Source organism: Ceratotherium simum, chromosome X (genome assembly GCF_057802395.1).
Source record: "Ceratotherium simum simum isolate JZ-2026a chromosome X, ASM5780239v1, whole genome shotgun sequence".
NCBI classification, from domain to species: domain Eukaryota; kingdom Metazoa; phylum Chordata; class Mammalia; order Perissodactyla; family Rhinocerotidae; genus Ceratotherium; species Ceratotherium simum.
Window position 1 is genome coordinate 60534358 of NC_141940.1, and position 17987 is coordinate 60552344.

The 17987-nt window shown below is 34.7% G+C and overlaps 1 protein-coding gene across 2 annotated transcripts in view; it reads left to right on the forward strand.

The window, feature by feature from the left end:
• POF1B (POF1B actin binding protein) overlaps positions 1 to 17987 on the forward strand; it is a 95226-nt gene that overhangs the window by 54729 nt on the left and 22510 nt on the right. For both annotated transcript variants that reach the window (XM_087427539.1, XM_087427538.1), the window contains exons 8-15: positions 281 to 308; positions 1468 to 1542; positions 7156 to 7248; positions 8089 to 8202; positions 9030 to 9182; positions 9511 to 9630; positions 10964 to 11092; positions 12238 to 12320. In XM_087427539.1, coding sequence (XP_087283665.1) covers positions 281 to 308; positions 1468 to 1542; positions 7156 to 7248; positions 8089 to 8202; positions 9030 to 9182; positions 9511 to 9630; positions 10964 to 11092; positions 12238 to 12320 — 795 coding nt within the window. The remainder of the gene's footprint in view (positions 1 to 280; positions 309 to 1467; positions 1543 to 7155; positions 7249 to 8088; positions 8203 to 9029; positions 9183 to 9510; positions 9631 to 10963; positions 11093 to 12237; positions 12321 to 17987) is intronic.

Here is a 17987-nt window from a genome sequence, read left to right on the forward strand (position 1 = left end):
ACTGGTGCAAATGGATGGTAGTAGCCAATTCTACACATTCTATTGGCTTGTTATTTGGATGTTGTTCATTTTTAATAGATTAGCTAGTTCAAGGAAAATTTTATTTTTTTCAAGTGTCATTGTCATTTTAATTTAAAATTTTTAGTTTGGATTATAAATTGAATCAGTGCTATTATGATGTATCAAAAAGTAAGATAAAATAATTAGAACACGAGCATTTATATATGATCAATGTATACATTTTCCTAAGGTTATCTATCTCTTTTTTTCATTCTTGCAGCAAACAGGACTTTGAGTCTACAGATGAGGTAAGTGCAAAAACAGTTGAAAATCAAATATAGTTTATAAGGCAGATTCTGATATTTGTACTAATAATATTGTTTTAGTTTGATACCTTTATTAGATTGGAAACACACGTTAGTGAAAGGAATAATGATCATTTTGCCTCTAAAATGATATAACCCTTATATCTTTGTAATGGCTGTAAAAGTAATAATAGTAAAAATAATAATCATTCATACAATGTTTTATCAGCTGTCGCTTAATGATTTAATTTGTCTTTGCTTATCAGAACATTTAAAGTTTTATTGACCACATACTGTCTGCTTTAGAAAAGTGAAATCTACATTAATAAATAGCAAGTTTAGTTTTAATGTAATTTGAAACCTTGTATGTCCCATGCCAAATAGCCAGCAACTGGAAGTAAATTTTTTTCGGGTATTAATTCTAGTATATGTGAACATTTTGTTAATAATTACTTTTAATGAAATAAATCATCAAATAGAGAAATAACTGATTTCAATGTAATATATAAAGCACAATGGCCTCTTTTGTGTTACTATTTATCTTTTCTCCAATGTACTGATATACTGCATTCCTTACAATAATTCAGTAAGCCCTAAATTGTCTTTAAGAAATACTGACTTCAATTCAGCTTTTAACTTAAAATTAGTTGAAGCTTCTCAATGTTGCTGTGCCAATATCATAATCTTTCAAAAGTCACCACAGCTTTATGTAAATTCTTAATAAACGGTTAATTTTATTTCAATAAACACCAAATTTTCATTATTTAAAAAATCAGCTTCTAAAACATCATATCTACCACCCAACAAAACTTCCAGTTGTTGAAAGATACACTGAAATTAAGTGTTTAATGGAATTGAAGAGACTATCCTTTTGTTTTTAAGTTACTTAAAATAAAAAAATAGAACATCTGATTTGTTGCCCAAAGCTTTTTCTTAAAATGCCTGGAATTCAGGGCTCTTTCCATGGTGTATGTACTATAATCAATTTTTTAAAAGAACTGATAAGGCTTTAAATGAAGTTTGTAGCAACTATTGCCCAAAAAGTGAAATAATCTTTTGATGTCCCTAAAAATATGCCCTGCTGCACAAGTCTGTGGACTGCTGACCCAGGATTAAAATACTAATGTGTATCTGTTCAATGGATAAACCTCTTTTCTTACAGTCAGAAGACATTGAATCATTGATTCCTAAAGGATTGTCAGAGTTTACAAAACAGCAAATTCGCTATATTCTGCAGGTGAGATGGGGTCAAGAGTGGGTGTGAGATCAACACTTAAGAAACCACTAGCCTAGAATGCTTCCTTTAATTAAGAACAGAAAGTTTCAAATAAAAATCCTGTTTCACAAGAGTTGATTATACTTCCATTAAATGGGTTACATTATAGTTTGGTCAGACTATCAAACATGAGTATTGAATGACTAGCATTCAGGAAAGCATTCTAGAAATATTAAACCCTTGTTATGGAATGCTCTTATTCTCTCCTTACTGCTGTAGCACAACCTGACTCTAATTGATAGCCTTTGCTCTCCCCTTCTCCATTCTACTTTCTACCCCTTCCCACCCTACTCCTGGCGGTGAGAGATGGTTAGTGCTTTTCCTGAACAGTGGAAGGCTAGAGATCACTGGAGCAGTAAATTCCCCTACAATGAAAGGAGAGACAGATCAAGATAGGTGCCAAGGAAATATGGAGAAAAAGAACACATGTTTGCAAGAAAGGATTCTAAAGATAATCTAGTTTTGTCTAGGGAGGCCAATTTCTAAGTTAGACATTTGGTCTCAAACCTTTTTGATCATACAAATATGAGACCCGGTGTCATATTTGTGAAACTTAAATGAAATATTATTTTTAGTTTCAAAGTGTCTTTATTATAAAGAGACAGTGGTGTGGGGAACATATATACTCTGCAGAACCTGAATCTTGGAGACATAACTGATAGCATCTCTGGTGGTGGGATGTCCATCCAAAGTGCATTCAAGGGCCTATTTCTTTGAAAAACTCTGAGATTTTTGCATCTAAGTTGATGAGAGACATTGGTCTGTAGTTTTCTTTTCTTGCCTTCTCTTTGGTTGTGGTATCAGAATAATACTAGCTTCATAAAACGAACTGGGAAGTGTTTCTTCCTTTTCTGTTTTCTGGAAGAGACTGTATTCACTTGGTATTAATTCATCTTTAAACATTTGGTAGAATCCTTCAGTGAAAATATCTGGGCCTGGAGATGTTTTTGGGAGTTTTAAAAAATTCTAAATTCAATTCCTTAATAGTTATAGGTCTACTCAAATGATCTGTTTCAAATTGGGTGTGTTGCAGTAGCTTGTGGTTTTCAAAGAAGTAGTCCATTTAATCTAAATTGTCAAATTCATATGTGTACAGTTGTTAATAGTATTCTCTTATTATCCTTTTGATGTCTGCAGGGTCTGTACTATCATCCCCTATTTAATTACTGATACTAGTAATTTGTGTCTTCTCTCTTTTTTCTTTGTCAGTCTTGTTGGAGGTTTATCAATTTTATTGATTTTTTTCAAACAACTTAGATTTTATTTTATTGAGCTTCTCTATTGTTTTCCTGTTTACACTTCTATTGATTTTCGCTTTTGTGTGTATTTTTTCCTTCCTTTGCTTGCTTTTGGTTTATTTTGCTCTTCTTTATCTAGTTTCTTGATAGAGGAAGTTAGATTATTAATTTGAGACCTTTCTTATTTTCTAATGTAAGCATTTCATGCTATAAATATGCTCTCAGCATAGCTTTAGCTGTGTCCCACAAATTATATGTATTTTCATTTTCTTTCAGTTATGTGTATTTTTTATCTCTCTTTAGATGTCCACTTTGACCCATGGATTATTTAGAAGTGTATTGTTTAGTTTCCAAATGTTTAGAGATTTTCCTATTGTCTTTCTGTTATTGATTTCTAGTTTGATTCCATTGTGGTCAGATAACATACTCCATATGAGATCAATTCTTTGAAATGACTAAGTTTTGTTTTATGGTCAAGGATATAGTCTATCTTGGTATATGTTGCATAGACACATGAAAGGAATGTGTATCTGTTGTTGGATGGAGTGTTCTATAAATTCTGATTAGATTCTTTTGTTGATATTGTTGTTGATTTATTTTATATTCTTGCTCATTTTCTGCCAAGTAGTTCTATCAGTTGCTGAGGGAGGGGTATAGAAGTCTTCAGTTATAACTGTGGACTGGTCTATTTCTCTTTTCAGTTCTATCAGTTTTTGTTTTACACATTTTGTAGCTCTGTTGTTTGGTGCATAAACATTTATGGCTGCTATGTCTTCTTGGTGGATTGACCCTTTTATCATTATGTAGTGTTCCTCTCTGTCCCTGATAATTTTCTTTGCTCTGAAGTCATTTTTATGTAATATCAATATAGCACTCTTGTTTTCTTTTGATTAATGTTTGCATGGTATATCTTTTTTTCCAACCTTTTACTTTCAATATATGTATTTTAATTTTCATTATATTTGAAGGGAGTTTCTTGTAGAAAACATATAGTTGGGTCATGTTTTTTTCTTACTCTGTCAATCTCTGTCTTTTAATTGGTGTATTTGGACCAAGTTATAATTATTGATATGTTAGAGCTAGATCTGCCATTGTTATTTTTTGTCTTCTGTTTGTTCTCTGTTTTCTTTGTCCTGCTTTCCTGTGGATTACTTGAATATGTTTTAGAATTCCATTTTGATTTATCTCTAGTGCTTTTGAGTGTATCTCTTAGTATAGCATTTTTAATAGTTGCTCTAAGTATTACATTATATATATCCGTAATTTATCCCAGCGTACTGGTCTCAGTATTTTATCAATTTCAGTGATCCATAGAAAATTTTGCTTCCTTTATCTCTCTTTGCCCTCCACATTTATAATATAATGGTCTTAAATAGTTCCTCTACATTCATTGAGAGACACATCAGACAGTGTTATAATTTTTTGCTTCAACCATCAAACATAATTTAGAAAATGCAAGAGGAAAAAGAAAACCTACTCTATTTACTCATATTTTTGCTTATCATATTATTTCTTCCTTCTTGATGTTCCAAATTCCTTCTTTTATCATTTTCTTTCTTTTCAGAGAACTTCCTTCAGCCATTCTTTTAGGGTAGGTCTGCTAGTGACAAATTCTTTTCATTTTTCTTTGACTGAAAATGTTGTGATTTCCTCTTCATTCCTAAAAGATATTTTCATTGGATACAGAATTTGCTGTTGACAAGTCTTTTCTTTCAGCACTTAAAAATGTTGTGCCACTTCCTTCTGGCCTCTATGGTTTCTGATGATAAATCTGTTGTCATTTGAATTGTTATTCCCCATAGTTAAGGTTTCTCTTGCTGCTTTCAAGATTTTAAATTTATCTTTAGTTTTCAGAAGTTTGACTGATTTGTCTGGGCATGGATTTCTTTGGGTTTATCCTGTTTGGGGTTTGCTTAACTTCTTGAATCTGTATGTTTATGATTTCTGTTAATTTGAGAAAGTTTTAAGCCATTATTTCTTCAAATACTTTTTCAGCTCTACCTTCTTCGTTCCTTCTAGGACTCTGACGACATGAATGTTAGATATGTCTTACAGTCCCACAGGTCTCTGAGGCTTTGTTCAATTTTTTTCCAGTCTATTTTCTCTCTGATATTCAGACTGAGCACTTTCTATTCTTCTGTCTTCAAGTTCACTGATTCTTTGCTCTGTCCTTTCCATTCTGATTTTTAGTCCTTCCGTTGAGGGTTTGGTTTTTATTTTTTAATTATTGAGCTTTTCATTTAGTTTCTTGAGATTTTCTATTTTGCTGCTGAGACATTCTATTTTTTATTTGTTTTAAGTTTGTTTGTAATTTCTTTTTGAAGCATTTTTATGATTGCTGCTTTAAAATCCTTGTCAGACAATTCTATTATTTATGTTATTTTGATGTTGGCATCTATTAATTGTTTTTTCTTATCAAGTTGATATTTTCCTGGTTCTTAGAATGATGAGTGATTTTTTTATTGGAAACTGGACATTTTGAGTATTATGTTGTAACTCTTGATCTTATTCAAATCTTGTTTTAGCAGGCCCCCTCTGATACTGAAACAACAGTGGAAGTGGGGGAACAGCTATTACTGCCAGCTAGGGGTGGAAGTCCAGGTTCCCCACCCAACTTCTGTTGACACTGGTCAGGGGAAGAGCTCCTTGTTCCTCCTGAGCAGGGATAGGAACTTTGGCTCTCTAAGTGGCCCTCACTGATATCACCCTGGTTTGGATGGGGAAGAGTGTCTCATTACTCTTTCCCACTTGGCCTTCACTGACACTGCAAGGTGAACGGCCTCATTTCCATTGGGCAGTGATGAAAGTCCTGACTTTCCACTAAGAATCCTCTGACATCACCTCAGCAAGGAGGTGGAGCAGTATTTCATTACTGCTGGATAAGGTGAAAGCCTAGGCTCCCTTTCTAGTCTCAATTGACACCACAGTACTTGGGGTCTCATTTTTGCCCAGTGGGCAATAAAGTCCCACCTCTTCACCCTGCTTTCTCTAACACGAACCTAATGAATGGTGTTGGTACACCTTTTAGAGCCTGGTGAGGGGGAAAGTCGAGCCTACTTTCTTGGCCTTTGATGATTTCGGTGGGAGTAGAGTTGTAGGTTTTTTTTCTGTAGTGTTTGGCTGGAGTAGAGTGGTTACTATTTAAAAGTTTTTTGCCTTGCTAGGCTGCCCTCTTCAGAGTCCTTTGGCTAGAGAGAGCAGGCTTTTCTAGGGATTTTTGTTGTCTGTATCCATTGGTGTTTCTGGGTTACTGGTTCCCCAACACCAGTCTGTTATATATGAAGCAAAAAGAAAACCCAGGTACTCACTTCTGTGTCGTTCTTCAGGTCCTAATGTTCCTAACCAGACTTCCTTCTTCTTTCCACCTTTCAAAGTCTTTACATGTTTGTTGCATACATAACATCCTGGGCTTTTAGGTATACCTAGTAGGAGGAACATATAAAGGTATTTCTACTCTATTTTTACAGAAATGGAAGTTGCCTGGTTTTAAAACCATTTTTCTTTGAAGAAATGAGTTTAATCTAGTGAAAGGGTTTTTCTCCCTCCTCTTTAAAATTTGAGATGTTTCTATTCTTCAAGGTTAAACTTTAGTATTATATTCTTCTCACCTCAGGCAAAATCTGTGCATTTAGCAGCACTCTTAGGGAGATGCATTTTATTATGTGAAGGTTGACTTCCTCAGTTTTTTCTAATCTTTAATTAAAGAATAAAAGTAAATTTGAGAATTTGCTGATAGATTTCTGTCTTGTGAGAAAGATGATACTTCATCATGGAAAAAATAATAGACCCTTGTTCTAATCACATAGCTATGATCTCTTCAGGAATATTGGTTGGATTAATTACACATATTATTGACAAAATGCCCCTGTATCATATTCTAATATTGCCATATCAAAAACCAAGCTGTTAGGGGCCGGCCCCGTGGCTTAGCACTTAAGTGCGTGTGCTTCACTACTGGCAGCCTGGGTTCGGATCCCAGGCGCGCACTGACACACCGCTTGTCGGGCCATGCTGAGGCAGCGTCCCACATACAGCAACTAGAAGGATGTGCAGCTATGACATACAACTATCTGCTGGGGCTTTGGGGAGAAAAAGGGAAACAAAGGAGGAGGATTGGCAGTAGATGTTAGCTCAGGGCCAGTCTTCCTCAGCAAAAAGAGGAGGATTGGCATGGATGTTAGCTCAGGGCTGATCTTCCTCACAAAAATAAATAAATAAATAAATAAAGCTGTTAATAAGTTTGCTTGTAGGAACAGATAGATAAGATTACTATCACTTATATTGCTTATTTTTAAATGCTAGTAAAAATAAACCATCAATCATTTCCTTCCTCCAGATGAGGGGTATGTCTGATAAATCACTCCGGCTAGTGCTGTCCACATTCAGCAACATACGAGAGGAGCTTGGACATCTTCAAAATGACTTGACAGTAACATTTATTTTGATTTTTCTTTCTTAAGCCTTTTTAGTTCCTAGCTTCGTAACATAGAAATCAATGCATTCAGTCTACCTTTTTAAAATCTGAGACAACACAACAATATTATACTCACCCAGACATAGTTATTTTCTTGAAAAAGTTAATTGGGATTGAGAGAGGAGAAAAGAGGCGTCCAATGTAAAAATGAAAGAAAGTTGGGTGTGTTCATATTATTCAGTTTACCACTAAGGTAATTTAATGCTTAAAGCCAGGGAGTAGCTTGTATAATTAGAATAGTATGTCTCATTGAATGGGAATTTCCCCCTTTTCTGTAATAATAAAGCATACCCTGTTTCTTTGACTACTTGAAAACGTCTTTCTCCAAGAACTTAACCCTTTCTATTTTAATTGATATTCTTGGTGCCATCAGCTACATGCATTCAGAATACTTTCTATACAATGAATAACTCCTTGAGGATTTTGGAGTGGTTTTTTTTGTTTCTGGGTTCTGATGAACACATTTAGACTCTAATTTGAAAATTCACCACCTGCTGGGATTAACAAGGAGTCTTTGTAGCTTGGGGAAAAACATTAAAATAATTCAGAAGGCTCTGCTTCATTGAACTTAGAATTAGTCAATACATCAAAATGTCTCTTTCAATGCAGGTTTTTAAAGTTTAAATCTTTTTATATCTCATATTTTGCTTAACTTTTAAGAATTCTGCTTTATTAAGCAACTACAAATGAAACCAAGTGTGTACTTAAACCTTCCAATGTAAACAAGTCTTTGTATTATGTAACTGTTGACAAGTTTCTGTAATTCTGAGTCAAAACAAGTAATTTTGCTTCTAGTCACTAGAAAATGACAAGATAAAACTTGAGAAAGACCTGGCATTCAAAGAAACTCAAATAAAAGAGTATGAAGAACTCTTGGCATCAGTGAGAGCAAATAATCGCCAGCAGCAGGTAAGTTGATATTTTCATTGATGATAAACTAAACTGATAGCTTTTCATATGCACAATTACTGGCACATTGGAGTTATGAGATACAATCCAGACAGAATTAAAATATGATGGAACAATTTATTCATATGAGAACTGAGTTTCTTTGGTTATTTCCAATGACTGAAAGCCCTCTCAAAGCAATAGATAACCTTATGTATTTTAGATATAAGGTATCTATACAGTCCACAGTTATCTGTATTGTTGGGTGACAAGAACTCTATAAATATTGAAAATCTAAGTTCACTCATTCATTTAATCTACTAATGTGTTGATTAAAAGTTTTTGTAGGTCTTAACATATCTGTGCAATGAATAAATGAATGAATGAACTCTATAAGTGTTCTCCAAATGTCTGAGCGGAGATGATTCCTAGGAAATTGTAATGAGTCTCTAAGGCTGATCCTTTCCTAATCTTTGCTGCCTTGAAGCTCCCCAGTTTTTTCTCGGTTTCCAGTTGTCACATAAATAATCAGGCATGTGGCCTTTTTTGTGCCTACTAGAGGGCAGGATACAGTATTGTCAAAGGGTTACAAGAGTCAGATTGCTAAATCGGTACATTGAAAATTCATCTAGTCTTGATTCTTTCTCACTCAAGATAGGCAAGTCAGACTAGAGGCAAGAATCCAATATCTTACATGGCTGATTTAACTTACCATTTAAGGGTAAGTATATAAGAAAACTGGGCATGGAAAAATATTTGCTATATTTCACTGAATTAATCAATTAAAAGAGCACTCTTCCCCCCAAAGTAGAATCCATTTGTCTTATTTTTTTGTGTCTTCTTTACAGCAAGGACTTCAGGACTCAACCTCAAAATGCCAAGCATTAGAAGAAAACAATCTCTCTCTTCGACATACACTATCAGATATGGAATATAGACTAAAAGAACTGGAATACTGTAAGCGTAATTTAGAGCAAGAGAATAAAAATCTTAGAATGCAGGTATTAAAATTTTGTTTTAAGTATGTTATTGCCTTAGTTATACCATTGTAATCCCAGCATTGGCAATAGTAAAGATATATATATACATATATATATATATATCCTATTCATCTTGAGAAAATACATAGACTGCTTTCTCATGATCGCACATGCAGTTAGGTCTTATTTCACTGCCATTTGAGCTGTATAATACAATTCCTAAAAATCGCTCTTGTTATTTCAATGTCTTGTTTAATCATGTGGTTTTCACCTAATAATAAGTCTTGTAATACAATATGTATTTCCTTCCTAACAATCCAATTACAGAAAGTTATTTTGTCTTGTGTAGGTTTCTGAGACTTGCTCAGGCCCAATGCTGCAGGTTAAAATGGATGAGATTGGCAACCATTACATGGAGATGGTAAAAAACTTAAGAACAGAGAAAGATACAGAGATCTCCAAGCTAAGGGTATGTTGATCCTACACTGCATAAATGCACAGGTCAGCACAAACTTTCTAATAGGATAATTATGGTTTCAAGTTTAAAGCTACAAAGAAAAATCAACTGAAGGTAGAGTTTTAGGAATATATACCATAGAACCTTTTGTTTAAATACATATATATCACAGAGTATAGAATATTGCTAAACTGTTTTCTAATTTAGCTTAATCTCTTCTAGGAAAGCAAAAGAAGACATTAAGTTCAGAGTTTTGGTTTTTAACTTTTATTTATTTTTTTGTGTTGGGGAAAACCCTTTATGATCTTGCCTAAAGTATACTTATGTAGGCAAGAGCAACATTCGAGGTTATCTAGCAAAGCCACAGTTGGATTCATAAAAATACTTACTTGACTTTGAGGAATGATACATAGCAAGAATTTGTCAAGCACAAGGAGAAAAACAGTGTTGAATTATGTACCTCTAATTGGCATCAAAATTAGGGTGATATTTGTGAGAATAAGTATACATTGCCTTATCTTGTAATTCTAGGTCAAATTGATGACATCTTAATTTACTGATTCCTAAATGTAGTTAAATATACTTAAATATTTTAATGGAAAAACTGACCACAGATTTTTCTCTCCAAATATCACTGTACAATCTTTACCAAAAATCAAAATGAAACAAAATATAATTTGTTCAAAAGCCTATTGATTTTTCCAGCAAATTTCCTCCACTGGTTTCTTATCCATCCCAACATTACTAATAACACTTTAACCTAACAGCCATCTATGCACACATAACGTAGTAAGGAGGAAAATGGACAGAAATTGGAGTCAGAAGACCTGTTTTGGAGTTGCAGCTATGTTGCCTATTAGCTGTGTGACTTTGTGTCATTTAACCTCTCTGGATCTCATTTACCTGTGTTGTAAATAAGGATTATAATACTTATTTCCCAGGGCTGCTGTGAGGACTGAGATAAGTCATGCAGGAGGAATATTTTGTGAACTGAAAATCTCGATATAATATTAGTTACTATTACTAAGTTTTCCTTAATATTTGAAGGAATCTAAAGTGCCTGTTTTCTTAGCTTTATTTTAATTCTTGTGGCCTAGGACTGTTACTTAGGTAATGCCTAGCCCTAAATAGTAAAGGCACCTTTAAAAAAATGAGAAATTCCTAATTGGCGTTTCAATTCATATTTTACATTCATAAAACTCTATAAATGTTTATAACTACTGGTATTTTGCTCTTCATTTCCTAACTAGCTGTATGACTTTATGTCACTTTACCTCTCTGGAACTCAGTTACCTATTTTGTAAATGAGAAATATAATAATTCTTATTTCTTTTTAAATCCTTAGACTCAATTAAATCAGTACCAAAAAGACGTTTCAAGAAGAGAAGGAAGTTGCAGTGACTTCCAATTCAAGCTTCATGAACTGACAAGCTTGCTGGAAGAAAAGGATACTCTTATAAAGCGTCAGTCAGAGGTGAGAAAGGAAGGAGTAGAGGTGGAGAGGAACAATACAACTCAGTCCTGTAGGATAAATGCTTCCCATCAACTAGAAAAAGACACATTTCCAAGACTCACTTTATTCATGAAGTAGAATGTAAGTGACTGAAAAAGTAAAATATTCATATTTGAGGATAGATAATTCAAATGAAAGCTAGAATTGAAGCAAAAAATAAGTGCTATCATGCATTTAGTATTTTTAAGACATTGATTTTGTATTTCATTAGCAGTGAAACTCTCAATAAGACTGTGAGCTCCTTACTAGATTATTAGCTGCTTCAGCAAGCGACTGTGTTATATTTCTCTCTATCTGTAGCATGTAGCCCAAGATCTGTTATAAAATAGGTACTGAAGGAAGGAACTACCAAAAATGGTGGCTAACGTTGTATTGCTGTTATTGAACAAATAGTACTTGTAATGTTCAGTGATGGACTTTCTGTTAGGAAACAATACCTGCTTCCATATTGAAGTTTCAATACTTTTCTGCTGTGGCTATACTTTTCAAGCTTTTTAGAACAAACACTTTCACATCTTCATCTTGAGAACCATGCCCATTCACTCTCATGTGATCCATCAAATATAGAAATCCTATACCAGTTAGTGGATTCCTGCACAGTCATATAATGTAACTTATTAGGTACCATGAAGCAAGAATATATGGTATTCAAGTGGAATTAGAACATACTTACCTCGGGCCGGCGCCGTGGCTTAGCGGTTAAGTGCGCGTGCTCCGCTACTGGCGGCCCAGGTTCAGATTTCGGGCGTGCACCGACGCACCGCTTCTCCGGCCATGCTGAGGCCACGTCCCGCATACAGAAACTAGAAGGATGTGCAGCTATGACATGCAACTATCTACTGGGGCTTTGGGGAAAAAAAGGAGGAGGATTGGCAATAGATGTTAGCTCAGAGCCAGTCTTCCTCAGCAAAAAAAAGAGGAGGATTAGCATGGATGTTAGCTCAGGGCTGATCTTCCTCACACACACAAAAAAAAGAACATACCTCAAGGGTAAAAAGAAAGGAAAAAAGGTAATTATTCTTAGTAGCCTTGTTAAATGATCGAACATGCTTCTTACCTCATGTTTCTACTGTTTTCAAATGATTATATTGTCTTTTATTTGTAAGGAACTGTCGAAGTTGAGACAAGAAATATATTCATCTCATAACCAATCCTCCAGTGGTGGAAGGACTACTATTACCACTAAAAAGTAATGTAATTTTTAATAAATTTGAATATGACTTCGGTTATTATACAAGTTACAGCATGTTTAATTGATATATACACCCCTAAACAAAGTTTGGTGTTTTCTGCAGGCCAGTAATTCTACTGAAGAATGAATAATCACAAAAAGACATAGCTATTATGGTCAATAAAATTCTGTAGCACACCTTTCCTTTATTTACAATATATTAAACACAATGAAAGTGAAAAGCAAATAATTGGTTGTTTAACCAACCATATTAGTCAGGACTCTTTCAGTTGCACTTGCTAGAAACCCAACTTAAACTGGGAATTAGTTAATTCACTTAATTGGGATTGCTTGGTGTCCAGATGTATTTGTGTGCTGAAAATATGACTTCAGAAATCTGTCTTTCTCTATCTCTTGGTTCTGCTCTTTCCTGTATAGATGTGACCACAGTTTACATCCTAGCAATTTAGCAAAAACAAATAGAAAGTGACTCTTTATGAATAGTTTCAGCAAAAGTCTGTTTTGTTTATTTCATATAAATGTAATAATACAGAATGTGGTCTTTTGTGACTGGATTCTTTCACTTTGCATGATTTCAAGATTCATCCATGTTTCCATGTTTTAGCGTGTGTTAGTACTTCATTGCTTTTTGTTACTAAATAATCTTCCATTTTATGGATATACAACATTTTATTTATCCATTCATTTATTGATGGACATTAGGGCTGTTTTCAATTTTGGCTATTATGCATAATGCTATTGTGAATATTTGTGCACTGATTTGTGTGGACGTATATGTTCATTTCTTATGAGTATATACCTCGGAGTGGAATTGCTGGGTCACATGATAACTCAATGTGTAACTTTTTGAGGAGTTGCTAAACTGTTTTCCAAAGAAGCTGCACCATTTTACGTTCCCACTAGCAGTGATTAAGGGTTCCAATTTCTCTCCATCCTCCCCAACACTTGTTATTGTCCATCTCTTGGATTATAGCCACCCTAAGCAGTGGGAAGTGGTATCTCATTGTGGTGTTTTGATTTGTATTTCTCTAATAATTAATGTTGATTAGTATTTTTTCTTGTGCTTATTGGCCATTTGTATATCTTCTTTGGAGAAATGACTATTCAAATTCTTTCTTCATTTTTAAATTGGATTATTTGCTTTTTATTTTTGAATTGCAAGAGATATTTATATATTATGGATACAAGTCCCTTATTAGAGATATGATTTGCAAATATTTTCTTCCATTCAATGGGTTGTCTTTTCACTATCTTGCTAGTATCTTTTGCAGCACAAGTTCTTAATTTTGAGGAAGTCCAATTCATCGATTTTTTTCTTTTCTTACTTGTGCTTTTGGTATATGTAAGAAACCATTGCTTAATCCAAGGTCATGAAAATTTACACCCATGTTTTCTTTCAAGAGTTTTATAATTTTATCTATTACATTTAGATCTATCATCCATTTTGAGTTAATTTTTTTTGTTTGAGGAAGATCGGCCCTGAGCTAACATCTGCCAATCCTCCTCTTTTTGCTGAGGAAGACTGGCCCTGGGCTAACATCTGTGCCCATCTTCCTCCACTTTATATGGGACGCTGCCACAGCATGGCTTGACAAGCGGTGCGTCGGTGCACACCCAGGATCCGAACTGGCGAACCCCGGGGCGCCGCAGCAGAGCGTGTGCACTTAACCGCTTGCGCCACCATGCCAGCCCCATTTTGAGTTAATTTTTATATGGTGTGAAGTAGGGGTCCAAGTTCATTCTTTTTTTTTTTTTTTAATTTTTTGTTTATTGCAGTAACATTGGTTTATGACATTGTAAAAATTTCAGGTGTACATCATTGTACTTCTATTTCTGCATAGATTACATCATGTTCACCACCAAAATACTAATTACAACCCATCACCACAAAAGGAATCCTGAGAAAAAAGAACAAAGCTGGAGGTATCACACTCCCTGATTTCAAAATATACTACAAAGCTATAGTAACCAAAACAGCATGGTACTAGCACAAAAACAGACACACAGATCCATGGAATACAAGCGAAAGCCCAGAAATAAACCCACACATCTATGGACAGCTAATCTTTGACAAAGGAGCCAAGAACATACAATGGGGAAAACAAAGTCTCTTCAACAAATGGTGTTGGGAAAACTGGATAGCCATATGCAAAAAAATGAAAGTAGACCCTTACCTTACACCATAGACAAAAATTGACTCCAAATGGATTAAAGACTTGAATGTAAGACCTGAAACTGTGAAACTTCTAGAAGAAAACATAGGCAGTACGCTCTTCGACATCGGTCTTAGCAACATCTTTTCCAAGTTCATTCTTGTGCATGGTGATATTAAGTTGTCCCAACATCATTTGTGGAATATACTATTCTTTCTCCCATTAAATTGACTTAGCATCCTTGTCAATAAAAAAATGACTATAAATGTAAGGGTAAATTTGTAGACTCTCAATTTTACCCATTGATCTATTTGTCTGTTTTTATGCCAGTACCATACTGTCTTGATTACTATAGCTTTTTAGTTAGGTTTTGAAATCAGGAGTGTGAGTCTTCAATCTGTTCTTATTTCCAAGATTACTTTGGCTATGTTTGGTCCTTTGCTTTTCCATGTGAATTTTAGGATAAGTTTATTAATTTCTGTAAAAAATCTCATTGGGATTTTTATAGGAATTTTTGGAATGTATAGAAACCTTTGGGTATTATTGCCATATTAACAATATTAAGTCTTCTAATCCATGAGCATGGGATCCTTTTCCATTTAGATCCTCTTTAATTTCTTAAAACAATATTTTGTAGTTTTCATTGCACAAGTCTTACACTTCTGTTTTTAAATTTATTTCTAAGTATTATATTCTTTTTTTTTTTTTGGTGAAGAAGATTGACCCTGAGCTAACACCTGTTGCCAATCTTCCTCTTTTTGCTTGAGGAAGAGTGGCCCTGAGCTAACATCTGTGCCCATCTTCCTCCATTTTGTATGTGGGATGCCACCACAGCATGGCTTGATGAGTGGTGTAGGTCTGTGCCCAGGATCTGAACTTGTGAACCCCGGGCCACTGAAGCAGAGCGTGCCAAACCTACCCAATGTGCCACTGGGCCAACCTCTATATTCTTTTGATGTTCTTGTAAATAGAATTGTTTTCTTAATTTCATTTTCAGATTGTTCATTGCAGGTATATAGGATTAAAATTGATGTATGTGTATTGACTTTGTATTCTTTAACCTTGCTGAACTCATTTTTTTTTTGTGAGGAAGATCAGCCCTGAGCTAACATCTGCCAATCCTCCTCTTTTTGCTGAGGAAGACTGGCCCTGGGCTAACATCCATGCCCATCTTTCTCCACTTTATATGGGACGCCGCCACAGCATGGCTTGACAAGCGGTGTGTTGGTCCGTGCCTGGGATCCAAACTGGTGAACCCCGGGCTGCGGCTGTGGAGCGCGCACATTTAACCACTTGCACCACTGGGCCGGCCCCCCTTGCTGAACTCATTTATTAGTTCTAATGGTTTATTGGATTACTTAAAAATTTGTACATACAAGATCATGTCATTTGCAAATAGTTTTTAACTTCATTTCCAATCTGGATGCCTTTTATTTCTTTTTATTGTCTAATTGCTCTAAAACCTCCAGTACAATTGAAACAGAAGTGGCAAGAGTGGATATTCCTATCTTGTAGTTTGTGTCTCTCAAGGAATTTGTGCATTTCATCTAAGTTGTTGACTTTTTTGGCACAAAATTGTCATAATATTCCTTTATTATTCTTTCAAGACAAAGGCTTTTTTATTATGCTTTCAAAACAAAGGATCTCTTTTTTAAATTTTTTATTGCGATATAATTGACATATAACATTATATTAGTTTCAGGTGTACAACATAATGATTTTATATATGTGAATATTGTGAAATGATCACCACAGTAAGTCTAGTTAACATCCATCACCATACAGTTACAATTTTTTTTCTTGTGATAAGAACTTATAAGATTTACTCTTTTAGCAACTTTCAAATACAATACAGTAATTATTGACTATAGTCACCATGCTGTACATTACATCCCCTGGACTTATTTATTTTATAACAGGAAATTTGTACCTTTTGACCACCTTCACCCATTTTTTTCAGCCTCTACCCCCATCTCTGGTAACCAGCAATCTATTCTCTGTATCTATGAGTTTTTGGGTTTAATTCCACATATAAATGAGATCATATGGCATTTGTCTTTCTCTGTCTGACTTATTTCACTTTGCATAATACCCTCAAGGTCCATCCATGTTGTCGGAAATCGTAGGATTTCCTTCATTTTTATGGCTGAATAATATTGCATTGTGTGAGTGTGTGCATGTGTGTGTATGTATATTTATGTGTATATAAACCACACACATGCTCACACACATATATATATAAAACATTTTCTTTATCCACTCATCCACTGATGGACACTTAGGTTGTTTTCATGTGTTGGCTAGTGTAAATGATGCTGCAGTGAACACAGGGGTGCAGATATCTTTTCAAGTTAGTGTTTTCATTTCCTTCTGACACATAGCCAGAAGTAGAATTCCTGATCATATGGTAGTTCCATTTTTAATTTTTTGAGGAATTTTCATACTGCTTTCCATAGTGCCTGCACCAATTACATTCCTGCCAACATTGCACAAGTGTTCCCTTTCCTCCACATCCTCGCCAGCACTTGTTATCTCTTTTTCTGGTGTTCTTTCTTTTATTTTTATTTATTTATTTATTTATTTATTTATTTATTTATTTATTTATTTATTTTTAATTTTTTGTATATTGCAGTAACATTGGTTTATAACATTGTATAAATTTCAGGTGTACATCATTATACTTCTATTTCTGCATAGATTACATCATGTTCACCACCCAAATACTAATTACAACCCATCACCACACACATGTGCTGAATTATCCCATTCGCCCTCCTCCCTCCCCACTTCCCCTCTGGTAACCACCAATCCAATCTCTGTCTCTATGTGTTTGTTTGCTGTTGTTATTATCTACTACTTAATGGAGGAAATCATACGGTATTTGACCTTCTCCCTCTGACTTATTTCACTTTGCATAATACCCTCAATGTCCATCCATGTTGTCACAAATGGCTGGATTTCATCATTTCTTATGGCTGAGTAGTATTCCATTGTGTATATATACCACATCTTCTTTATCCATTCGTCCCTTGATAGGCACTTAGGTTGCTTCCAAGTCTTGGCTATTGTGAATAACACTGCAATGAACACAGGGGTGCATGTATCTTTATGCATTGGTGTTTTCAAGTTCTTTGGATAAATACCCAGCAGTGGAATAGCTGGATCATATGGTAGTTCTATCCTTAATTTTTTGAGGAGTCTCCATACTGTTTTCCATAGTGGCTGCACCAGTTTGTACTCCCACCAGCAGTGTATGAGAGTTCCCTTCTCTCCACATCCTCTCCAACACATGTTGTTTACTCTCTTGTTAATTATAGCCATTCTGATGGGCGTGAGGTGATATCTCATTGTAGTTTTGATTTGCATTTCCCTGATAGTTAATTATTTTGAGCATCTTTTCATGTGCCTGTTGGCCATCTGTATATCTTCTTTGGAAAAATGTCTGTTCAGGTACTTTGCCCATTTTTTATTTGGGTTGTTAGTTTTTTTGTTGTTGAGATGCATTAGTTCT